General features: G+C 40.8%; 1 protein-coding gene across 7 annotated transcripts in view; it reads left to right on the top strand.

Annotated features, from left to right (window-relative positions):
- Positions 1-26,381, top strand: part of PLD1 (phospholipase D1) — a 196,042-nt gene that overhangs the window by 125,732 nt on the left and 43,929 nt on the right. For 4 of the 7 annotated variants that reach the window (XM_047730574.1, XM_047730548.1, XM_047730572.1 and 1 more), the window contains 9 exons: positions 2,654-2,764; positions 5,446-5,646; positions 6,641-6,854; positions 7,435-7,548; positions 10,348-10,476; positions 11,211-11,329; positions 12,971-13,084; positions 23,104-23,214; positions 25,585-25,673. In XM_047730574.1, coding sequence (XP_047586530.1) covers positions 2,654-2,764; positions 5,446-5,646; positions 6,641-6,854; positions 7,435-7,548; positions 10,348-10,476; positions 11,211-11,329; positions 12,971-13,084; positions 23,104-23,214; positions 25,585-25,673 — 1,202 coding nt within the window. The remainder of the gene's footprint in view (positions 1-2,653; positions 2,765-5,445; positions 5,647-6,640; positions 6,855-7,434; positions 7,549-10,347; positions 10,477-11,210; positions 11,330-12,970; positions 13,085-23,103; positions 23,215-25,584; positions 25,674-26,381) is intronic. The other 3 variants (XM_047730575.1, XM_047730562.1, XM_047730552.1) reach the window with 2 other exon arrangements.

Raw genomic sequence — 26,381 nt, 5'->3', positions numbered from 1 at the left:
AGTTATGTAGATAAATCAAAAACTGTCAGATTCAGGCCAGTTTCTAAACTGCAGCTACTGTCCTTCAAGTATGGTAATTGCATAAGCCTGAGAAGCAGAATTTCATCCATTTAAAACACATGAACCATGATGAGACATGTCAGGTGTAACATTTTATAATCTAGGTTGCAATTTTGGGTTTTCAACTTTATACTGTATCTTTCAATGGGAGGCTTTTTTTAAATCACTGGTTTCCAGTGCTGAATCCTAAAGTACGCAAATAGCAGAGTAAATATGAACAGTAGGGGGAAAAAATAATGTTCTAAGTTTTCATTTAAAGCCCTCTATCCGTGGTTTATTGCAGAGCCCTGAGGGCCAAAACTGTTAGAAGTTAATCAGTTTATTCCTTGCTTACTGTTTCACTTCCTATTTTTTTACTCATATTTGAACTTTACACTTGGTTGCAATAATAGTTGCGTAATTATAATCAGTAATAAGCAAGTCCCAAAACTCAGCTGTTAACCAGAAAGAAGATTACATATATATTTTCATTCTATTTTTTTGTAGAGTCAGAATGGGTCTTATAGTACTCAAATTTCATTAACGCAGCTTAGAACATATATTTAGTATGTGTTCCTCCAAAAATGTATAGACTTTTCGCATTTTACATAATGTTCGTACTTTGAAGTTATGTGTTCTTAAAAGGATTTAGGGGCCAAAAGTGGTGCTTAATATTGGCAGATCATTATTGGGAAATTATATATATATTTGGTTTTATACCCTGTAATCTAAAAATATTAACTCCTATGTTACTTCACATTTTTGTAGCGTTGTAAAAGTAACCAGTTTTTTTTTTCTTTTCTTTTTTTTTTTTTAGAAAGAGAGAGGTCACAAGTAGGCAGAGAAACAGGCAGAGAGAGGGGGAAGCAGGCTCCCTGCTGAGCAGAGAGCCTGATGCGGGGCTCGATCCTACGACCCTGAGATCATGACCTGAGCTGAAGGCAGCGGCTTAACCCACTGAGCCACCCAGGCGCCCCAAAAGTAACCAGTTCTTATAAATAAGATGTGTCCAACCTAATTGGCTTCTTAAATTAATGACTCAGATTTCCACTATGAACTATGCCCATGCTTAATTACCATGGATTGTTAATTTAAATTCTAACTAAATTGTCACTATAGTTTTATTAGATATGTCACTTGTCACTATAGTTTTATTAGATATGCCTGTATTTCGAATACTTGAGAGGGTACTGTATCATGGGGAAATTCTTGCCTTTATCCGTAGGTTATCAAGTGCCTAGGTGTAGGTACATTACCCCGTGTGTGTGCAGTGTGTGTCAGAATGCCTTCAGAGCTGCTGGATATAGATGATGCAAATTCAGATGTTGCAAATTGCGCAATACTGGGGATGCCAAGCTAAAAAAGTAAAAAGGTCATACAAGATATGCGGGTAAATGAGATAAGAGTTTCTTGGAGGAGTACATTCTGAACTGTATGTTGGTGAGGGAACCACGTGACTGGACAGGGAGAGGAGGAAGGACATTTAGGTGTGGGCTGATTCATACAGGCTAAAACCTTATCACTACACAGAACTGTAGGAGAAAATATTAGTTTTGTTTTCTTTTTTTGAAGATTGCATTTATTTATTTATTTATTTGAGAGAGAGAGAGAGAGCGAGTGCACATGAGCAGGGGAAGGGGCAGAAGGAGAAGCAGACTCCCTGATAAGCAGGGAGCCTGATGTGGGGCTTGATCCCCGGACCCTGAGATCATGACTTGAGCCGAAGGCAGACACCAAACCAACTGAGCCACCCAGGTGCCCCAGGAGTTTGGGTTTTTTTATACTACCAGCTGTTAGACATTGTCTTTTTGATAGTTAATATTAATAAAAAATGTTATGTGTATAGCATGTTAAAAGTTTATCAGGCTCTTTTGATTTAATTTGAACCTTACAACAATCTTGTCTATCTTCTTTTAAGACCAGGGTCTCAAGTTAGATCAGTGTTAATTTTGCGCTGTTGTTAAAACTCGGGGATTTTTGGATGTTAGAGAAACTGACTTCCGAAGGAGTCATTTCACAAACAGACATTAATGATGTAATTGTGGATTAAGAGTATGAATCAATATATCCATCGTTGAAGATAAAGAAATGTTTTTCTATTAAATGGTTTTTAATAAAGAAAAATTCTATTAAATTGCTCCAGAAACATTTAGAGGATATTTACTATAATTTACTGCATCAGAGTTTCACGTCACTGCTATTTCAACTAATTGAAGTATAATAAAAACAAACCAAAAATTCTAATCCTGTAACATGAATCCAGCAAAAACTATGCTCAGTGACAAATGTTTGAAAATGTTCAGAGGTATAAGATCATCAGACACTTTCAGCAAGGAGGTTACCATTTCAGCCTTTTGGTTCTAATGAATCGCCTATTGACATTGTCTCCTGGTATGACAAGTCACGGGAATGAAAGGGAGATAAATTTTTATTTTTTATATTTGTATCTTAAAATACACTTGCGTGTCACCTTCTTGTATTGTATTCTCATTAAATAGTTTATTATACTTGTTGGTAGAGGAAAGTTTGGAATGCACGGGAAGGAAAAAGAGAAAGAAAATCCTCACCGACTTCCAGAAGCTCTCATTCCTCCCTGTGTTTTCTCCCGTGACAGCAACAGGGAGTGAGAATCTTTGTGATGCTTTACAAAGAGGTGGAGCTTGCTCTTGGGATCAACAGTGAATACAGCAAGAGGACTTTGATGCGTCTACACCCCAATATTAAGGTATTAGGTTCATCCTTCTGAACAGTACTTCTTCTCTGTGATTCTGTAGTTTTTCAGATGTGTTTTGCTTGGAGCAGTGTTATTTGTAGAGTTCTCTAATGGATAGTTTGAATAAATAGCATCGTATCCTCTTTAGAAATAAAATACTCTGCTTTCTTGTACGTCTGCTATTGATGGAGTCAGCAGAGTTCACATTTCCGACCCTGATCATTTAGCCAAGAACACACCTTTTAAAATTGTTTCAGGGTTCAGAAGCTCTGTCAAGGTCCCATGCTCCTCATTAAGATTGTCCTGGAACCTCTTACATGTGATCTCCTTGTGACGCCCCTTCAGTGCTGGTAGCAACAGAGAGCTCCTCTAGGATTTAAGAAGCTTTTTCTTAATAGCAACTTGTACAAAAAACTAATAAACACAGAAAGCAGTTTTAAAAAAAGCTATTCAATATTTATCAGAGATTTAAAGCCTATCAGTAGTTATTCCTTAGTCTTTGAGATCTAACAAAGCAATGAATTAATAAATCTCCAGCAAGCTTAAAATATATAACAATTATATATTTAATTTGGTTCCAAAAAAGGTGTCCCATGTAAATAGTAATCAAAAGAGAGCAGGAGTGGCTATACTAATAGCAGATGAAATGGACTTGAAGTAGAAAAAGCTTAGAGTAGACAAGGAAGGATGTTATATATTAATAAAAGTTTCAGTGCAGCAATTATAAACATGTACCTACCTAGTAATGACCATCAAAGTAGGTTAAGCAAATACTGATAGAATTGAAGACAGAATCGGCAGCTCTACAATAGTAGTTGGACACTTTACTATCCAACTCCCAATAATGTTGAGATTCCACATACAGTGGAATATATTTCAGTCTCAAAAAGGAAGGGAATTCTGACATATGCTAAAACATAGATGAACCTTGGGGATATTATTCTACATGAAATAAGCCAATCACAAAGAGGTAAATATTGTATGATTCTATTGATACATATGTAAGTCAAAGTCATAGAGACAGAGAGTAGAATGGTGTTTCCCAGGGGTTGCAGGAAGGAGGGAATGGGGGAGTTATCATTCAATGGGTCTAGAGTTCCAGTTTTGCAAAATGAAGAGTTCTGGAGATAGTGGGGATGACTGAATGATATGAATGTACTTATTGCCACTATACTGTACATTTAAAAATGGTCAATATGGTAAATTTATGTTATGTATATTTTCCACACACAAAAGAAGTAGGTTACTTAAAAAAAAAAGTAGTCTCCAAAGTTTTTGGAATGTTTCTACTTAAAGATATACAAAAATAGGTCAGTCTGGGATCATTCAGAAAGAATTCTGTTTGAAAGCAGGAGGTTAATAACATCTCAAAATATCTTTCAAATCAAGAGCTGTCAAAGTATGTGTATTCCTATATCCATATGCTTGCCATTTCCCCTCAATGGCTGCCAAAATGTCAATATACTTATTAAAAAATCTGTCAGAGTTAGATGTTGGTTAAACACTTTTAGAGTTTTTTAAATAATAGCAGGTATAATGGAACTCTTTAACATAGAAAAAAGAATCAGCTATTGTGTTGAGCTGACTTTTACCGAAACATGTGGCCAAATTTCTAGCTAAATGGCAGCTTCCCCAAAATGTAGTATGGGGTGGGACTATTTGAGAGGCTTAAAAAGTAACTAGGAGTCTTCTTCTTCTAAATATTGAGAATGAAATTAGAACTTCGGTTACATAGAACATTTTGGTATTTGAGTTATAGAAAATGCTATTCAGGGGAGCATGCAAAAAATAACAAGTCAGGAAACAACAGATGTTGGCAAAGATGCAGATAAAGGGGACCCCTCTTACACTGTTGTGGGAATGCAAACTGGGGCAGCCACTGGAACACAGTATGGAGGTTCCTCAAAAAGTTAAAAATAGAGCTACCCTGTGACCCAGCAACTGCACTATTAGGTATTTATCCAAAGGATACAAAAATAGTGATTTGAAGGAGCAAATGCACTGTGTTTATAGCAACAGTGTTCACAATAGCCAAACTATGGAAAGAGCCCAAATTTCCATCAACTGATGAATAGATATAGAATAATACACACACACACACACACACACACACACACACACACACACACACACACGAAGGAATATTACTCAGCCATCAAAAAGAATGAAGTCTCGCCATTTGCAATGATGAGGATGGAACTAGAGGGTATTATGCTAAGCAAAATAAGTCAGAGAAAGGCAAATACCATAGGATTTCACTGATATGGGATTTAAGAAACAAAACAGGTGAACACAGAGGAAGGGGAAAAAAAGATTAAAAAAGAGGGAGGCAAACCATAAGAGTCTCTTAACTCTAGGGAACAAACTGGGGGTTGCTGGAGGGGAGGTGGGTGAGGGAATGGGGTAAATGGGGTGATGGGCATTAAGGAGGGCACTTGTTGTAGTGCGCCTTGGGTGTTAATAGCAAGTGATGAATCACTAAATTCTACCCCTGAAACTGATACTACATTATGTGTTAACTAACTTGAATTTTAAAAAACTCTTGAAAGAAAATGAAAGAGAGAAAGAAAGAAAGGAAGGGAGGGAGAAAGAAAGGAAGAAAAAAAGTGTTATTCAGGGAAGAAAACAGATCTATGTTATTATAACATGAAGGAAAAGTGCATTACATGTGGGTTTTTCTTTTCCCTCCGAAGGTGATGAGACACCCAGATCATGTGTCATCCACTGTATATCTGTGGGCTCATCATGAGAAACTTGTTGTTATTGACCAGTCAGTGGCCTTTGTGGGTGGGATCGACCTGGCCTATGGCAGATGGGATGACAACGAGCATAGACTCACAGACGTGGGCAGTGTGAAGCGTGTCACTGTAGGACCATCTCTGGGCTCCTTCACAGTAAGTAAATTTCACCTTCATGGAACTGCATAAACGGGACACGATTTGTACAAGTATGCAGTATTAGCATGACTGACTGGTTCAGTGAGGAGTGGCCTATTCTGGATGGACAGACCTGGTTTGAAATACCACCCAGCAAGTCTGTAACTTTGCATCTCTTAATCTCAGTCTCTTCCCTTGTAAGAGAGAAGAGATCCAATAGTGCATTTGCTAGCTCACAGTCAGCATCTTTGTTTCCCATTTAAACAATTCATTTCCTATTTGGAAGAAAAATTCATAATCAAAAATATGCATCAGTTGGGCTTTAAGTTAAATAAGCAGTCTTATTACAAATGCCAAGGCTTTTGAAATCTTCCTTCTTAAAGACATGCAAATAGAGGCAAGGTCAGTCTGGAGTCACGGAGGGACTTCTTTCTGAATACCGGAAGTTAATAGCTTCTCAAAGTACCTTTCAAACCAAGAGCTGCCAAAACATCCATCTGCCTATATCCATAGGCAGCACTCACTAGTTCAACTCGAACCGTTGCCAAAATATCAATACACTTATTAAAAATTTTGATGGGCTCCATCTTGTTTTACTGATGGATATCATGGCAACTTTTCTGGAAAAAAAAAGAGATTAGTGGATAAGTAGCCAGGAAAATAATTGGCAGAAAAAGCACTACTTAACATTTATCAGAGGCAGAAGTTCAGATGCTCAACAGTGAATATAACTTGTGTAATTGTGTTTGAGACACAAAGGTTAGCTGGTATGAAATTTCAAGAATTCGGTCTACTGAAGGAGGAACTACCATGGGATGCCTGGTCTCGCTTGGCGAGTGTTGAAACAGCTCAGAAGAATCCTCCACTGCCCGGGGGCTGACCTCACCCACTACTGTGTGTCTGATAGAGAGCCTCAGTCCGGTGTGAACTTCACTCCTCAGCTGGAATGAAGGGATCACTTGGCCGCGAATGTTACACAGTTTCTTTTTTTTCCCCCCAATAATTTTCTCAGGCTGAAACAACAGAGTCCATGGAATCCTTGAGCCTCAAAGATAAAAATGAATCTAGTAAAAATCCACCCACCCTAAAGAGTGTTGATGATATGGATTCAAAACTGAAAGGAATAGGAAAGTCCAGAAAGTTCTCTAAATTTAGCCTCTACAGGCAGCTGTACAAGCACCACCTGCACAACACGGACAGCATCAGCAGCGTTGACAGCGCCTCCAGTAAGTCTTGGTCTTTCTACAATGTGTCTTGATGTCGATCTGTCCTTCCGCAGCTGGATACAGTGTACCAGTCTTTAAAAACCTGTCTCTCTGGAATGGGGTCATAGTGGCTCTGTCACCCTATTTATTCAGTATCCTGCCATTTTGTGGCTTTGTTGGCCTCACTTGAGAACCGATTTATTGTTTAATTTACAGAAGGAGTCATAACAACCACAATTCATATTTCTGATGGTAGCCGAATGACTTGGTGTTTCTAAAAAAACGCCAAGTTATAAAGAAAAAAGAAAAGTATTAGGCGTCCTTCACTTTTCAGAGAGGAAATCTCCTTTCTCTTCCTATCCAGAAATACGTGAAGCTTTTATCTTCAGACATTAGATTGCCTACATCTGGTCAATGGGCTCTTTCTTTCCACGTCTGCCTTAAAGTTTGGCAGTTTTCTGTTGCACAGAATTTGTGACTGATTTTATAGCCTTGTCTCATTTTATAAAAATGACGGAGCCTGCGTTTCAGTTTAGAAAACTTGATGTATATATATTTCTTTGTAAAAAAAGAAAAAAAAAGAAATTTTGGCTTTCTTCAGGTTATTGTAATCACTGTAGAAGTCGTCAGAATTTAATCCATGGTTTAAAACCCCACCTGAAACTCTTTCGCTCTTCCAGTAAGTCTGAGCAGGGGCTCGCTAGACCTGACGTGGGTAAGTGATGTGTGAGGCGGCTGAACGTCCTTGGGCGTCCGCTTTCGCTGCATGAGCAGAGCGAGTGTGTTTCTGGACTGGCTTTCTGTTTGCACCGCATCCACGCCACACGTGTTACTAGAAATTGTAATCTGATAAGCTTTTGCAAGAACGAAGTATTCGAATAAGTTACTCAGGGCCCAAAATGCGGAGGTGGGGATGAAGAGGGATTTGGCAACAGATCACATAAAGGGATAAGTAACAATCGTAACAAATGGTGACCACGGTAAAATCATAAACTGGTTTATTGTGTGCTGACTGCCTGTGATGCCGCTGAGCACTGGTGGTACTTGGTAGTACTAGCATTATCGCCCTTTTCACAGACAAGGAAACTCAGGGTCAGGGATGATAAGCAGCTTACACAATGGTGTTCTAGTTTATCAGCCTCCCAGAGCTCATAATTCAGATTTGTGATTTAGCAAAAATGCAGATTACTGCATCCCAAGCATGTGGCTAAAGTCCAAGGTCATGGTTCTTATGTGCTATTGAGAAGACTGAAGTAGAGCCCAGTTTCTGTGGCTGGGTACTTGTGGACCCTGGAGTTTCTCAGGGGCTCTGAGAGGAATTCTGAGGAGGTGGGCCCTGGACTCTCCCACCGCTATGGGTACTTGCTTCAAGCAGAGAATTCCTGCTTCCATATATATGTTGAAGTTCCATGAGAATTTGTGTTGCGGGGAGCGGGGGGAAATAAGGGTCTGCTATTAAAGGAGTTTAAAGAGCACAGCTCTACATTTAAACTGTGTAATGACTTAAATTTATGTTGTCTCATAGGACCTGAAACCCAAATTAAACGTAGAGTGACTCTTCATGAGAAACAAACTGAATACTTGAGTTAATAACTTCCTTTCCTGAGGCTATAAACTGCTAGCTTCTTTGCAATGTCAGTTTCACTTGGGCACAAAAGATCTTGATGGGGCGTTTGGGTGGCATGGTTGGTTAAGTGTCCGACTGTTGCTTTCAGCTCAGATCATGATCTCTGTGGTCATGGGATCAAGCCCCGCATTGAGCCCGGAGTAGCTCAATATAGCAGTGTGTGTGGTGATTGTTTCAGAACTTTTGCTCTGCTGGGACTTTGGGTGGCTCAGTCCTTAAGCGTCTGTCTTCGGCTCAGGTCATGATCCCAGGATCCCTGCTCAGCGGGAGCCTGCTTCTCCCTCTGCCTCTGCTGCTCCCCCTGCTTGTGCTCTCTCTCTGTCAAGTCAATAAATAAAATCTTTAAAAAAACAAAACAAAACAAAAACCTGTGCTCTTCAAATACTGATTGATTGCCTACTGACTACTGAGAGCTACACCGAGTGGTGAAAGTACACTGTCCAGCCCTGAGGGGTTTACCGGCTGGTGGGGAGCTTCCTTACTCCTTACAGGGTCATGACACCGAGTCAGAGGCCCCAGGGCATGTGGCCACTGAGGGTTCTACAACGCCGGCAGTGGCTGCCTCCCCCTACGGGGATCTGGGAGGTATCCGTAGGGCAGGTACCAGCTCACATGGCTCTGGAAGGACGTGAAGCTGAGGCTGAGAGGGAGGGGAGATCATTCCAGACCGAAGGAATAGTGTGCAGTTGCACGAACACGTAACAGACCATGCCTGTCAAAATCCTATGAGAAATGTGGTGTGCCTGGCTTTGGGAAGAAAAGGCTCAGAAAGGCAGGTTGGCACCCGTTTGGGAAGAGCCTTCTGGGCACATGCAGCTTTTAGGATTTGACTCCCTATAGGCAGCAGGTGGTCTTAAAATGCTTTTAAGCCAGCGGTCTGCACTTTAGAAAGACAGTGCTGGGACATGTGGAGGCAGGGGGCAGGGAGCGGTGGGTTGGCCGGGGGGAGTCCGGTAGTCTCACTGGCACGTGCTACCATGTATTCATTCAACGAATCATTTTGCATCCAGTGTCCTGTTTGTTTTGTGCCTCTTGTGTGCCAAGCGCTGCATTTGTGATTTGTAGCTCTGCTTGTCTTCCTGCTTAGTTGTCTTTGTGGTCAGCATATCCCAGGAATGTGCAAACTGTTTAAGACAAAGTATTCACCCTGAGGTCAAATGGTCCCAGCAGAGCTCCTTGTGAAACATTGTAGTGGATGGCTGCTTTTGCGCCTATGTGATCGTAAATTCTGTGTGTTGTTGTGATATTTTTTAATGAATGTCATTTATGATGTTGGGAACGTAGAATGTTAGAGCCCAAAGATTTTAGGTGCCATCTGGGCCAAATTCTTCCTTTTATGTGTAAAGAATTTCTGACCCCAGAAAATGAATATCCGTGTCACTGAGCTTGACAATTCCAGGGCTGGAACAGGGGCTGCCTGCAAATTTGATTTTGCTTTTGAGATGCGCAAGACAAGAATTACGTATTGGGTGTGCACCATATCAGTTGCCGAGGGCCAAGGGCGTGATTTTTCCATGGCCTCTGCCTTTCATGTTTCTCGGCCTGACCTGGCTTTACTGCTTTTTCATTGATGCTCCCAGTGAGTGCTTTATTCACAGTTAACGCTGTGGTCCATTCTTCAGTCATTTGGTAGATGCAGAGAAGAATGTTGAATTTCATTGTCCAGCAATGAGCCTGGTTACAGGCCTGCCTACCCACTGATAACAAATTTGTGTGCAGTGTGAAACCCTGCCAGCCCACAGCCTCAGACCGGAGGAACACATGCTGCCTTAGTTCTGAGCCTTAAGAGAACAGTCCAGAAGTCCCTAGGTGTTCAATGAGCGAGAGGGGAGCCTCCCCCGACTCCTCTCCAGGGCCCACCTAAACACAGTCTCTGCTGCCTTCCAGATACCAGCTCCATCTGCAGTTTGCAGACAGGCATGGGAGAGCTGCACGGGGAAACCAGGTTCTGGCATGGAAAGGACTACTGCAATTTTGTCTTCAAAGACTGGGTTCAACTGGATAAACCTTTTGCTGGTGAGTGCCACGATAGCAGGTGACTGCTTATATTTTGTCTTTTATTCGTTAGCATCTGAGCAAGTACGCATTGTGGGATAGAGTGTCCTTTGTTCTGCTTTGTTTTGTTTTGAATATTTGGTAAAACTTCGGAGACTATGGTCGGATCGTACACCTTAGGACTTTTCCTTGTAGTTACAACAAGAAAAGAGCATGAGATGTAGCTTACTGTGTGAAACCTCTGGGTTTCATCTAGGCATATTTTGGGGGTAGCAATACATAATTCTGCAAGAGCTGGTGTCCTCCCTTTGATCATCTTCTTTTCTGTATATCATCTTCATCTTCCAGCATGAAAACGGTACATTTTCAGATTATCATTGTGCTGATGGATCGAAGAGAAGATAGAGATAGGACTGTATACATAGCCTGAGGTTATTTCAACACAGAAATATAATATCAAGTCCACAACCTTAGATCATTTACACCAACTCACACCTTGTCTGGCTTAGTGATTATCTCCTACGAAGTGAAATGGACACATCCTGGTGGAGGTCCGTGGGGGCCTGTGCTCTTCAGTGTGTATCTATGTTTCCCTTGGCTATAGAGGTGTTGTCCCACCCAAGCCCAGTATGAGAGGCACAGTGAATGTTACCATGTTTGCTTTGCTGTATCATGGTCTGGTTGGTGCTGGAATCAGAGGGCTCCATCCCCGGCCCAGCAGTTAGTGATGATCTGTGCCTCGGGCCCCTGGGCAGATTTCATTGACAGATACTCCACGCCCCGGATGCCTTGGCATGACATTGGCTCTGCAGTCCATGGGAAGGCGGCTCGGGACGTGGCCCGTCACTTCATCCAGCGCTGGAACTTCACGAAGGTATATGGATTGTTTTATCATAATTCTGTCCACATAGAGAGCGCCTGGAAGAGGAGAAACTTCTAGAGGATGGGCAAGAAGATGCTGTGGTAGCCCATCCACTCTCGAGTGCCTGTTTGCCAGAGCACAGGGAGATAGATGGCACTTTTGGGGCCTGTTGTGATCCTTTTCACATTTTGGGTATTCAGTGTTGATCAAGCATCTGGTTTGGGCTGGTGGGTCAGCTGGAGGGCTGTTGTAGAGGGGCAGGGACCTTGTTTAGATGGGAGAGCTCGAGCTTTGAAGTCCTTCCTGTCCTGGCATTACGCTGGGTTCATACTGGTCCAGGCTTCTGGGAGGCGGCTCTGAGTGAGGGGAGCAGTGTGCGAAGATGGGGCCATTTCCCTTTTCTTCAGACTGTGTTTTATGCCTTCATTACATATAGAAAGAACTTAAGTACCTACCTTCCGGGTATCATTAAGGTTCCCTCTCATTTACTATAAATTATGACAAGGAATTAGTCTCCTTGATAATTTGGGAAGAAATTGTTTTATCAACAACTTAGAATCTCATCTGATCTTTCATTTACATAAGCTTTTATTTACACAAACCTTACAACTTTTTAGAAATAATGGATATATTTTTTAAAGACTTTTTAATTTATTTTAGAGAGTGGTGGGGGAGGGCCAAAGGGAGAGGGAGAGAGAATCTCAAGCAGAGTCCCCACTGAGCATGGAGTCCGAGAAATAATGGAAATATTTTTAACAAAAATTAAGGGAGCATGAATGAATAAATGAAGGAGTATTACTTTAAACCTACTGGTATCTGTGGTTGGTGTTGGGATTTCCGATGCCTGTATATTCTATTGCTGGCAGGATAAATTGGTAAACCCCAGAAAGCTTTTAAAAAACTATACAAGCTTTAACTCAGAAAATCTTTTTTGGGTATTTAAATTAAAGTCATCTGGGGATGCCTGTGTGATTCGTTGGTTAAGCATCTGCCTTCGGCACAGCTCATGATTCCAGGGTCCTGGGATTGAGTCCTGTGTTGGGCTCCCTGGTCAGTGGGGAGTCTGCTTCTCCCTCTGCCTGATGCTCCCCCTGCTTGTGCTGTCTCTCTCTCTTGGAAAATAAAGAAATAAAATCTAAAAAAAAAGAAATAATCTGATAGGTAATTTATTTTGATATTTCTTCTAATCTGAAAAAATAGGAAAAACTGAAATATACATTAATAGGAATTTAGTTAACAAACTATCGTTCTGTATGATTTTCTTAGGAAGTTTTAAAAATAGGATATTCGGTGCTATATTGCTATGACAAGATATCTACAACATAGTAAGAAATCAGTTACAAAACAAATACCATTTTTGCCATTATATACCTCTGTAACTCTAGATTGCATATAAGCTTTCTTTAAAAATATGAAACGTTACATGCCCACTACAAAAGGTTAAAAAAAAAGGGCAGGGAGGGGGGAGGAGTTCTCTGTCTCTGGAAAACAGAAAGAGCACAAAAATAATCTATTACAACGCTCCACTGTGAGCGTTTTTCTTTTTCTTATTCAAATGACTCTGAATTTCTTTTATAATCACAAAGTAGGGAGGAATGGAGCTATTTTCTCACATGGATCTTTCCTTTTTCTACCTGTTTTTCTTTATTTTAGATTATGAAGTCAAAATATCGGTCCCTTTCTTACCCTTTCCTGCTTCCCAAATCTCAAACAACAGCCCACGAGTTGAAATACCAAGTGCCTGCGTCCGTCCATGCCAATGTACAGGTAAGGCTGGCTTTTTTTTTTTTTTTTTTTCACTGAATGCTAATGGGTAAAATTACTCTTCTTGGATTAAGTGAAACACTGGTTTCAGATTTTTCAATGAGGATGACGCCAAAGCAAATCTGAAGAGACCTTTTAAATTTAATTTTATATTTCCTATTTAAAGTGTATTCCATTTATCCTCTTTTTTGAACTCTTTTATAAATATAACAGATGCACTGTTTTACTTCCTTTACATGTGTTACCTCTATCACTCGTGTCTAATTCTACACTGTAGCGTAATCACCATTATGTTTACGTGTACACCTTTTATATCACCTGTATTGTCAATTTCTTCAGCCACACACTCATCTCTTTTATGCCTCTCTTCTTCCCACTGTAGCTGTCTTAGCGTCTTACACTTATCCTAGAGTCGGTGATGGATAATCTTCTTAACTGAGTCACTTTATAACTGAAATATAGAACAGTCGTTGTTAAGAAGCCTTTCCCTTATGAGAGGGTCTCACAGAAAGCATGTGTATTCTTAATCTGTATAATCTTTCATGCATAAATTGTAAAAACATCAAATGCTCAAGAAATTTATATTCCTATCTTTTTGCCTTTTTTAAAAAATTTAGGTTTTTTTTTTTTTTTTTTTTTTTTTTTTACTACGTTTGATATTATCACTGATAGGTTGCAGAGTGACTCCACAGAGGGTTAATCAGTTTGGAGTAGCCCATCTACACTTAAAAAATACTTTTTAAAGTTTCTTTGTCCTCCATTCATAACATTCACTCTAAAGGGTCTGGTTTTAGTTTCCTCAAAAATGTATTAAGTTTACGTGTAAGTTAAGAATCTTTATGTCCCAAGGATTCCAGTGAATGCATTCATAATTGGAAAATGTGTAAATAAATAAATATTCTTAGGAAAGGCCAGTCAAGGAAAGGCTTGTCCTTTAATTCCTTCTGAAGTCACCCTAGCAACATGATGCACACAGTGAAGCAGGGACGGATTCCGGGGAAGCACCAGGAATGTGGCTGAAACTTCATATCTAAGAAGCTAGTTATAGTTCAATCTAATTTTAGTTCCTAATTAACCAAATGCCTTTTAGAGGCTCTTTTAATAGAATATGGAATTTGCTTAATGGATCCCGTAATTTTACCAGTCGAAGCATCTCAAATTACCAGTCGAATTCATCCAGTCGAAGCATCTCAAATTACACATAGGAAAATTAAGACCCACTGGGGCTATGAGACTTGTCCAGGGTCACCGGTTAGTTGTAGGTAGGGGTGGAGTTGAAATCCTGCTCTTGTCCGCCTTTACCACAGCTCAAGTATCTTGAGATCATCAGGGGCTGAACTAGGATGGGCCACCTTTGATACTGCCTTTTGTTCAAGGTCATCACTCTCAGCATCAAAAGTATTAGGTGAGAGCACCTGAGTGGCTCAGTTGGTTAAGCCTCTGACTCTTGATTTTTGCTTCAGGTCATGATCTCAGGTCGTGGTATCAGCCCGCATTGGGTGTGGGGCCGGCTTAAAAATCTCCCTCTCAGGGCACCCGGGTGGCTCAGTGGGTTAAAGCCTCTGCCTTCGGCTCAGGTCATGATCCCAGGGTCCTGGAATCGAGCCCCGCCTCGGGCTGTCTGCTCAGCAGGGAGCCTGCTTCCTCCTCTCTCTCTCTCTCTGCCTACTTGTGATCTCTCTCTCTCTTTCTCTCTGTTAAATAAATAAATAAAATCTTTAAAAAAAAAAAATCTCCCTCTCTCTCTGCCCCTCCCCAACCCCCCTTTTAAAATAAAAAAAGGATTGTTTAAGTAAAGATCTGGCAGTCTGCTACTGACATCACTCATACAGATTTATATAATCTGGACATGGATTGTAGTGACTATGATTACGTAAATGAAATCCCTAAATCAGTTACTTTGTACTATATGCAAGTAGAGGTATTTGTAGCTAAGAAATCAAAAGACGTTTCAGGCCACAGATCAGCTGAGAGAACAATCAAAGAGATAGACCACTTGAGAGAAATACCTATAGCAAATACTGAGTTAGTCCAGGCTACAGGAGACAATTAATTCAAACTTAGAGGCACAGATATATATATGTTCATATGTAAGTTAATGAATATTTTATGAACCCATTTAATGTTATTCTACTTGGAGGGAAGAATTACTCATGGTGTAAGATAACACAGGAGCCTTCATGTTAAGAAAACAAGAGAATTTAATTTAGGATTTGAGATGGCATTAAAATTGACTCAGTGATCAACTTATTGAAGTGAGCAGATGCGAATGAAGCATCTGTTGGAAAGGAATTTCTGGGAACTCTATTTTTGTGATCAGCAAACGAAATTGTATGCTGGCGTTTCATAAACATACGTCTTCTCTTACCTGCTGTTGGACCCTGTTTTATATCCTCTCACCCAGTTCCCTGGCACGATACATAGATCCTCTGCGTGTACACTCTATCGAATGACTCCCGAGTCCCCTTCTCTGCATCACTGACCCGTGGGGCTGGATCCGCGGTTTCCCAGATATGCTTCTATGTCCGTCCTCCGTGTGCTGGGGTGGCCTGGACTCTAGAAGCTCTAGGGCCAGTTGATTTGAAAGGAGGCCTGCCAAGACTTACTCATTATCATTTATTCAGTCAGCGTATGTTTATTAAGTGCTATCTGTTTGCACAGTGAAGTCATCCATGCATACTTGCGGTTGAGGAAGAAGACAAAAATTCTCTGCCTCAGGATGCCTGGGTGGCTCAGTCGGTCAGCGGCTGCCTTCAGCCTTCTGCTCACGTTATAATCCCAGAGCGTTTGGATCGAGCCCGGCGTTGGGCTCCCTGCTTACCAGGAAGCCTGCTTCTCCCTGTCCTCCCCACTCCTGCTCTCTGTTGCTATTTCTGCCTCTCAAATTAATAAATCTTTAAGAAAAAAAAAGTTCTGTGCCTCTGGAAGCCTCGGTTAGCTGGGAGAGGGAAAGCTGTGACATTGAACTATTCAGTTCACAATGCTAGGTGTGGTCCAGGACTAACGGCTAGCCTGAAAGTGGGGCCCAGCACGCTGGGAGGGTCTGGCAGTGAGGACGGGAGAGCTGGGCGTCTCCTGTAAGTAATAAGCCTGCCTGCTCCGGGGATGGTAGATCAACTGCCACAGACCATTTGCTCTTGACGTGTTGGCAGGTAAAGCCGAGAGGCTTAAGGCCCGATTGGGGATGCCCCTGAGTGCCGGCCTGGGTAATCTGGATCTGATCCTCGAAGGCATTAATGAACTTTGGACTTTCTTTTTTTCCCCCTATCCTGGAAGAATTAGGATATAGGAATGCTTTATGAAAATTAACCCAGATCAGAGTTTACAGACCTGGTTTTACCTATGAAATGCTAACAGCTAGGTCAACAAAAATATTTCCGTGGATAGAGAAGTTTTGGCAGATTTTCTAAACACAGGATTCCTTAGTGCCTTTGTTACGCTGATGGGTATCATGGAGTTGCTAAGAATGAAGGTGCTATGAGGATCTTCCCAGCTGAATGGCTGGAGGATCTCTCATTTGTCATGTGTCTGTTTCCATCTCTCTGAACAGACACACTTGGGGACCTAAAGTTTATACATACCAAGAACTTAGACTGGAAAGAGAGTAAAAGCAGGGACACCTGTAAGGAGGCTGCGGCTGTAATTCTAGCACAAAGTTTGCATTTGTAAATTAGTATTCTTTTTCTTGAAGAGGACTCCCCCACAATTTAAGCAGTGTCACTGGTAGCCAGAAGATGTTTTTCAGAACTGCCAAAATAACTCCAGTTGTGAAAGCAGCAGGCACAGCCAGGCAGTCCCAACTTTTTGAAGTCAGGAAAGTCTGAGAGGACCAGAAACCGAAAAAAGAAAATAAACCAGCCTGCTTCATTTCTCCATTTCCGTAAAGTTTTGATCAGTGTTGCTTCACTGTGTGTTATTTACTGGCTTTCCACTTTATTCGTCTTGTTCTAGACATTATTATTTTCAGGTCATGAGTGAATAGAGCTTAGAGGCCCAAAGCAATAATCTAGCTGAATCCTTGGTTTTTCAGAGAATCTGGAAGGGAGCCGGGAGATGGGACCCAGTGCGTTGTAGGTAACTTGATCTTTAAAAAGTTTAGTGTCTTTTAATACTTTTAGGCCCTTCACTCTCTCAGCTGTCATGTGGCAATAGCCAGATAACTCTTACATACTCTCGGTTGAGAAATTTGACGCTACTTAATAAAGTTCTTTCTTGGGTTTCTTCTTCTTTTTTTTTTTTTAGGTTTACTCTTTTAAAAAAAATTTTAGCATAATTTTTTACAGTTTATGGCTTGTAACATAATTTAGAGCCCACAAGCTTTAATTAACTTAAAAGGAACAAGGGGATGTAGCAAGGGGAAGAAGTAGATTATAGAGTCAGAGTGTTCAAATCCCAGCTTTGCTACATACTAGCTGTGCAGCCTTGAAAAATTACATCTCTGTATGCATTTTTTTTCATCAATAAAACAGATCATTACAGTATCTGCCTCATAGGGTTGGTGGCGAGAGCTAAATTAATCCGTGCCAATAGCACTTGGATTATGTCAGTATTAGCTTCAGTCCTCAAGCTTTCCCAAGTGTTTTCAAGAGTTTGGAACAAAGCAGTGGACATTTTTCTGGATGGGTCACAAGGGTAGTTCTAGATCCAAAAATCTTTATGCCATATATTTATTGAGATGGAGAGAAAGAACATTTGACATAATAGTCTGTAAGATTCATGTTCTTTTATTTGCAAAAAGGAACCCAATGATTTAATATTTTTAACACAAAAACATTGGGTCCAGTCGTCCTTGGTAATCTCACACCAGCCATGATGCACAGCGGTTGCAGAAGGCTTGACACCAGCAGCCAGGGTGACTAGTGAGGGAGAATAGAGCCAGGGCAGGGGGGACGGAGGCTGCCCCCACCAACACGAATTTCTGCTCCTAAAAAAAAGGCCATCTGAACCTGAAAGCTGACTTCAGCAACTTCCGCAGACACTTAAAATATTCTTGGGTGTTTTGCCTCAGAGCTGGGCATTCTCAGAAGCCTGCCAAGAACATTTAGAGGAGACAAAGCAGGGTCAAGGCTTGGGGCCCAGGGGTAGAGGAAAGATGGCTCTGAAACCACTCATGGACAGACAGTAAGTAAAAGAACTTGTTTTCTCCCGAAAAAGAACAATCTGGATGTCCAAGGGCTATCATGGCTATCAAGACAGAGGACACTCAGCATGTCTATCAAGGTAAAAGACAATGCCTGATGCCAGATAGCATCAATACGTACTCAGTATCGGGAGCAATCCTCTTGATTAAAGCGGGCAGTTTATTGTAGAAAAGCCAACCCTTAGACCATCATTGTTGAGAAGTCCTGCCAAATGGAGGGAAATGATTCCGCTGGAGTTAATGTCTTTGATCTCTCTGTTAAAAAAAAATTTTTTTTTGAACAGAAAAGAAATTATACAGGCCAGTATGAATGACATCTGAATTATATTAGTGGAAAAACTTGTTCCTGCACTCGGAGAAAACGGCCACATGACTCTCTGCAGGATGTCAACGTAGGAATCAATGTAGATTTCAAAGGACTGTCACGTTCTGTGTTGTGAAAAAGTCGGTAGGGAGGGGTAAAAGAAAGCCACTTCACTCACCTCTAAGGCAGTTTCCTACCATGGGGGTTGTTTCCCATTTAGGGACCAGGTCTCCATGCGGGAGCACTTCTGTTCTTGCTGCCGTGGTTCTTGGCAGGAGAAGCCCCAGGAATGGGGAGTGTTCACCCCCTGCCCAGCACTGCACTGAGCGTTTTGTGAATTGTCTCATTTCAGTGTTCACCAGTCTCGGAACTGGACTCCTGTGTGACCTCTTATTTTCACAGAGGAGGAAAGCAAGACTTTGGGATGTTAAAATAGGCTAGGGAGGCACGGTGAGGTTGAGGCTGGGTGTCGAGTGGTCTGGCCCCACAAGGCAGAGGCTGTTTCCGCTGAGGTCTGGCCTGTGGTAACGGCCCACGGCTCCGGCAAGGCAAAGCTGCATGTGGACCTTGCCATGTAGGATCCTCTTCTCTTACAGCAGCCCCAGTGCCCCCCACCCCAAGCAACTCTCTTCCTGTTTCTTTCTGGCTTCCCAGAGCCCACATCTACATCTTTCTTCCTAGGACTTCTCTCCACTTAAGTTTTACTCTTCAAAAGTTTGTTTTCTCCCTCTTCTTCAGCCTCAAGCTCCAATCTTCCCTATTGTTCGGGCGAAAGGATCATCCCATGTTGTGTGGTGAATGGATAACCCTCAGTGGACAAAAATGGTTATTAGAAGGAACGGCTTGATAGTATGAGGTGAATTCTTGAACACAGTTCATTCCTTGGTGTTCCTGGCCTGCTTTTCTTCTCAGTACAGACTGGAAGAATAAGGCTCAACAGTCTGAGTGCTTCCCTTGTCTCCTGACCCGTGCCACTGATGGGCTTCTCTGTCGAAGCCAACTTCTGCTTGAGAGACATATAAATGGCTCTTGTCCTAACAGTCTCTGGTTCATGACTGACTTGGGAGTTTGGGGAAATAGAAAGAAATTAAGATATGTGCTGAATTTATAGGAAAGGAAAGCATTACAGTAAGAGAAAAGCAACTTGGGACAAATTCTAAGGAAGTTTTGAAAGTTTTCCTTCAAGAAGACATTTCTGAATTTCAATCCATACATTCAACTTGGGCCCACTGTATATAAGGGGATCAGGCCTTGTGGTAAAAGAAAAGGTTACCTTTCTCTCTGCCACTTTGTCTATGTATCCGTCTATTTTTATGAAACAATTCAGCCATTCTGTACATGACTCAGTGCTTACCATGGTAAGTGTGACCACTGTCTGTCACTATACAACATTATCACAATATCATTGACTCTATCCACTATGCCATCTCCGTGACTTACATATTTTATAACTGGAAGTTTGACCTCTTAATCCCCTTCGCCTATTTTGCTTGAGAAGCCTATCTTTTAAGTTAAAAAATAGGACAGGGTACAAAAGAAAATGACCGGTTCTAGTTAGAGTTTAGAGGCTAAAACATAAAATTAGAAACGTGGTCTTTTTATATGCTTTAAAATTGTGTATTCAGACTTGAGGTTTGAAAAGTGAGGGTTAGATTTGATTCTCCATAGAAGGCCCATTTCTGCACATGTAAGCAAGGGTTTGAGGCTTGTCTGAGTTCCACGGGTTTAAAACAGAAATGCAGGACAAGTTGGTCAGACCAGTTAAGAAAAAGGAGAGAGTAAATCTTAAATTTAAAATAGAAGGGAGTCAGTCATAATGGGTTTGGCCTTTTTGGTTATTTACAAACTTTCGAGACCATGAAGCACGTAAAGCAGTAGAGTTCATCTGTATATCCCCTCAGAGTCTCTGGTTCAAGGTAAAGGCAGGACCAAAGGGAAATCTGTATTTTTAGCTTTTCTTGTGGAGATAGATTTTAACTAATTAGAATAATAGCAAATGAAGAGTAATACCAAGTTATTTTTTTTTCTCTATTACTTAAAAGATATGTTCAAATTGAATACAAAATGATGACTTTAGAATTTGGACTCAGGAGGGGGGCAACCTCCCACATGCTCTGGTTTAATGGGTATCAGGTTCCCCCACCCCATGCTGCTTATGCTCTCCCTCAGGTTCTTCTTTTGGCTTACAAATGGACTTCCTTCTTAAAAGGGAAGCATTTACCAGTATCTTTCATAGGAAAGATGGCAAATACGTGACTTGCCTGCTTTCCCTTCATGGAGCTGTCTGTCATCAAACTTAGCTTTCCTCCCCAGTGTGTCTTGTTCCAGGGAGTCTCTTTTTGGCATAGCTGCTCTGGAAACTACTTCAGAATGATTAGACTTGAAATCTATTTGGCACTCCTCATTTATATCTTATGTTAATGAGCTTATTAAATCTTTGAATCTGGGCAAATTTAGAGAGTGAGAAAGGAAAGCATGTTTCTTTTTGAGGGGAACACGAGAAATGACCACTAAAGGTGGTATATAAACTTCACCTCTAATCCTATACATCCAGTATCTACCACGTGCCCCATACCGTAGCTCTGTGGGTGTTAGGTGATTTATTTCTTCACCCAGCAGCTGTGGCGCATGCACATGTCTATGTGTTTGTGTGTCTATGTGTGTGAGAGAGAGAGAGATCTCAGTTGTACAGTGGTGGAAATCAAGCCTCCCTGATATTAAAATGACTTGTTAAAAGTGAAAGAGCTGGTAAGGGCAGAGCTGGACCAGAGTTCCGATCTGGACAGCATAGGTTTCCATTTTATACGTTGTTTCCAGAGTTCCGTAGAACCTGATAGTATGTGTAGCAGAGGGTAAGAACCTTCTCGAGGTAGCCTACATTTTCAGAGCTATGCCCCTTGGCAACCAAATTCAACTTAAATTTGAGAGGACTAGCGGCTGAAACGTCCATTTGCTCAGAACAACAAACATCATTTCTACTGATGGGCAGTAATGCAGTTCCTTAGAGATTACGTGAAATCAGGGTATTTTCCCAGTGTGGATCATATTTATTCGTTTTCCTTGTGAGTTTTCTTTTGAGATATTTGACTATTGCTGCTCACAACTAAAACTTTCCAATAGTACATATTCATCTGATAAAATTAAATAAGTGTTTTAAAGGAAGTTACTTTGTAATGAATACCTCATAAGACAGAGTAAGATTTTGAGGATTAACTCAATGATGTTAGTAAGTACTAATTTGAATTTCCTGAGTGTTAGAGATGCAACTTTTAAAGTTATTGATTAGATCAAGAATGTTATGAGCTCTCTCATATATATATATATATATATATACATATACATGTATATATATATGAACACAGACATAAAACCAGTTACATACTAGATCACTTTACAGATTCCTAATAATGTGGAGCCATTCTTTTGTTTTTAATTTCAGTTGCCCTCATGAGAGACACTTTCATATTCATTTCAAATCAGGAATTGCAAATCTATTTTTTACAGTGATTCTTCTGCAGTGTCATGCTATTACTTAAGGAAAATCAATTAATAAATATTTACTGAGCACCTACTCTCTGCTGTCTACTGCAGTCATAGAATACTGGAAAAAGTGATGAACAGTGGTTCTTAGTTTGAAAGGCTTGTATGTCCTCTGGTCCACTGTCCCAGGCACAGCTACACTCTCTGCAGCGGCTCTGACCCAGTGTGCCGCAGCTCAAATGCATCCTCTAATGTTTTCATTAATAATAGCAAACACTTACATACCACTTGCCAGGTGGTAGGCCTCCTTCATGCTTCCTGGTAATTCATCTAATCCTCCCTATATAAAGTAGATACTCAATTTAATAGAACAGAAATCTGAGGCACCCTATAAAATAGATATTCAATTTAATAGATCAGAAATCTGAGGCACCAGGAGGTTGAGAAACTTGACCAAGATCAAAGTTACTGAGGGGATGGGCTAAGCTTTGAACCAGGCAGTCTTGCTAAGTATGAGTGTACTTAACATATACTTGGGTATCTGAGCTGGAGGGTCTTCATGATATCCAGGTGGGAGCAGGTGAGGGTCTGAATGGGGGAGGCAGATGAGAAAACTGAGCAATGAGGAGATACCCAAGAATCAGCTGATTAAAGGCAAAGTCAAGGTTCTATATCTAAATGAACCTATTGTGTTTTAAAATGTATTAATCTGAACAGTATTATTTGGGATAAAAGGAACCAGCACATAGAGCTAGGGTGACCCTATCGTATGGTTCAAAATGGGACACTTTGGAGAGTAAAAGTGGTCCTATTACTAAAGCCCCAGAACAATGGGCATTCTGGTGTAATTGTGGAAGCATCATGGAAGAACGCCAGGAGTGGCCCTAGCCACTAGCATAGCCACTGGAAGAGGTACTTCCGGAATACTCTGTAGAAACTACACTTTATGGTTCCCAGTTTTGAATGAAAGCGGTCGTGGGTGGAGGAGGATATATTCATTCGGTAGTGTAGACGAAAAAGGATTGATTTCGTTTGATGAATAGGTCTGGCATCTTCTCAGCCGTTCGCTCACTTCCATTTCCGATTGCTGCCTTGCAGTTGCTGCGCTCTGCTGCTGATTGGTCGGCCGGAATAAAGTACCACGAAGAGTCCATCCACGCTGCCTACCTCCACGTGATAGAGAACAGCAAGCACTATATCTATATAGAAGTAAGTCCCGCTCATGTGAACTAGTGGGACAGCCTGCCTTCCCATAAACAGCTTACAGAGACTGCAGGGTCCCCAGACTCGCATCTGCTACATTAATTGACATATGTTGAGATGCCAATCCGAGTCACCTGAATTTTTACCTCCCCAGCATACCTAACATGCACTTTGCATTTTCATCAACTCGGGACCCTAGTAGTAGTCCCCCAAGTTCTTGTTATTAAAGTTTGTCAACTCACTATAATATTATTAGCCGGAAATACAAGACGGACGAGTAAGTTTTTGTCTGTCTTGAGTTGGAGGGTCAAAGTAGGAGGCGTGTGCTATGTCAGGAGAGCGCACAAGGGTAAGTTGCTAAAATTGGATGCCACCAGTTTGGCAGTATTGGAATAGGGAGCATGCAGGGAAAGCAACCTAGAAAAAGAAGACGGGAGAATATTGAGGGCAAGTTCCACCTTCTTCAATCCTGTATGAACCATTGTTCATTTTAAAGCATAATTAGATCCCAGAGTTTGTGTTCAGAGAAGAGGAGAAAACCTAGGGACACTGAGTTTAGTTTGGGAACCTTAATTGCACTTCAAAGTAGATACAAACCTAGCTCAGAGCATGTTGAAAATCCTGGAAAAAAAAATCAGAAGTCACAGTCACGATAATGTAAAAATAAATCAGAGCACAACTCCCTTCTTTATTTTCATCTTTTCTTTCCCATTGAATTTTTTTAAATGTACGGAGGGAAATGGGTTTCCTGGAGAAACCATCCTAGCCCTAAGTTCCTTCCCCTCTCCCCCTCCACACGGTGACTAATCAATGAGAATGGCAAGTAGGAAAGTATTAGAGCTTTGTTTCTTTCACAGGCCTGGAGAAAGAGAAGCTGATTTAAAAAAATGAGCAGGCAAATGCAATATGGTATCCTGGGTGGAACCACACAACAGGAAAAGAACTCTATCAAAGCCTGGAGCATTGCAGTACTAATACAATTAGTACTATAATTTCATCAGTTATACCATCACAATAGACGATGTCAGCCGCTGCCTCATCCATTACCCAGAGTCCTTTTGCTTCATCTCTTTTTAGTAGCATTAAGTCAGCCTTCCTTATTCGTGCTACCACAGTCCTAAGTGAGCTCTGGAATGCCATGTGGATACACATGGCTGTGGGCACGGACCTAGCTTTTCCGCCTCTAGCTGAGCTACGTGGTTGGCACCTACCTAACCTCGCCCCAAAAGAGAACAGGCCGTGCCATGTGGCCCACGAGTGTTCGCAGTTGCTGAGGAATGTGAAGCTTCTCTGTAATACGAACACAGAAAACAAACATGGTTTGGTTGCCACTGAAATGTTTATTGTTGGATGCCTGAAGGGAAGACACATTCTCAGATGAGTTCCGGAGCAGTGTTTCCTGTAAGGTTGTGTAATGGATGCAGTTTAAAGATTTATGCGCTTAAGTATAAAAACATGTAAACTCGTAAAAATGATGATGTGGCAGAGGGATGATAATCACAGTTTGAGTCATTGCTTCTATGTCTCTTTAGGATGATTAGGAAAGATTATGATGATTATACTTATAAATTACAGGTGTGTTATAACAATATATGGAAGTATGTAGTAGTGATCATATTTGTACCTAATTACTAGCATTCCTTTATGCAGCAGCTAAATCTTTTATAACATTATGATAATAATGTTGTACCCGGCTTTTTAGTAAGAGTTTTAAATAGTGCTTAAGAGGTCAATGAAGAGTGAAGTTTACTTAAAGAAAAAAAGAAAAACATTTTTTTCCAGTTTCTTGGTTTATTTATATGTATGAAACATACTTGTGAAGTTGATTTGAAGCTACTTAAATAGACGTTCAGAAATAATTAGTGACCTGAATGAATGAGACAAGGCAAAAGCACATACTAGGAAATGATGGAGAATGGGTGGGGAATATTAGACCAGGATTCTGCCATCTACTCCACTAGAAAGGTAAATTTAGCATGAGACAGAAAGTTCGCCAGTATAGGACTTGAAATCATGAGCATTTACAAAACACGTGAATTTATAAACCTAGGGTCTCTGCTGATAAATTTGGAATGTTCTACCTTCCTAAAGATGTCAGCTACAAAGAACTCACATGATGAAATAATAGCATAGCTTCCCACTGGACTGAGATAGGACATGTGACATTACCTTGAAATGCGTGAGGCGCAGAGTGAGATGAAGCTTCTTTTATTCTGTCATTTGCTTTCATAAATTATTTTAGTAATAAGAACATGTAGGCTATGTGAAACGGTTTTTTGGTAAATATCAGTGTAGTGTTCTAGAGGACATTTTCCATATATATACTATATGCCACTAAGATAAGAAAGACTTACATGGTCACTCTCTTTCTCATAGAACCAGTTTTTCATAAGTTGTGCTGATGACAAAGTTGTGTTCAACAAGATTGGTGATGCCATTGCACAGAGGATACTGAAAGCTCACAGGTAACGGTTTGGCATTTGGGTAGGAGTGGTTACTGCAAATGTTCTTGCATTTACTGCTAAAATGACTTGGGAAAGCCCGTATTATAATACTGTCTTTTCCTAGCAGGCATAAGTTGGGTTCAGCTAGCAGTAGATTATCGGTTCCTTCGATCTGATTTCAGTTGCTGAGAGTTTTGAGTCCATTTTTTAAGCAATCGGAATTTTTCCAGGGCATAGTTATTTTTTCCTGGCCAGTCTCTTTCCCACGCCATTGGAGTTGTGATTTGATTTATTTAGTGGCAGACAGTGAACTGTGTTCACTAAAAAATCAAAGAAAAACAGTCATTGTATTTTTCCATGGGTTATATTTAAATGCTTGTTATCCTCTGTCTTACTTCTTCAGCGCGTGGGATTATTTTTTAATAACAATGTTATTAAAATATAATTCACATACCATACAATCCAGCCACTTAAAGTGTACAATTCAGTGACTTCTAGCATATTCACAGGGTTGTGCAACTGAACCCTAGTCAGTTTTAGAACATTTTCATCACCCTAGAAAGAAACCCTGTGTCTATTAACAGTCACTATCTACTTCTCCTTACTTTATCCTCTTGCAACCACAAATCTACTTTCTTTCCCTATAGATTTGCCTAGTCTGGGCATTTAATATAAATGGAATCATACAATATGTGGTCTTTTGTGACTGACTTCTTTCACTTAATGAAA

The sequence above is a fragment of the Lutra lutra genome, chromosome 1, assembly GCF_902655055.1.
Source record: "Lutra lutra chromosome 1, mLutLut1.2, whole genome shotgun sequence".
Lineage (NCBI taxonomy): Eukaryota > Metazoa > Chordata > Mammalia > Carnivora > Mustelidae > Lutra > Lutra lutra.
This window is presented reverse-complemented; position numbering and strand designations above follow the sequence as displayed.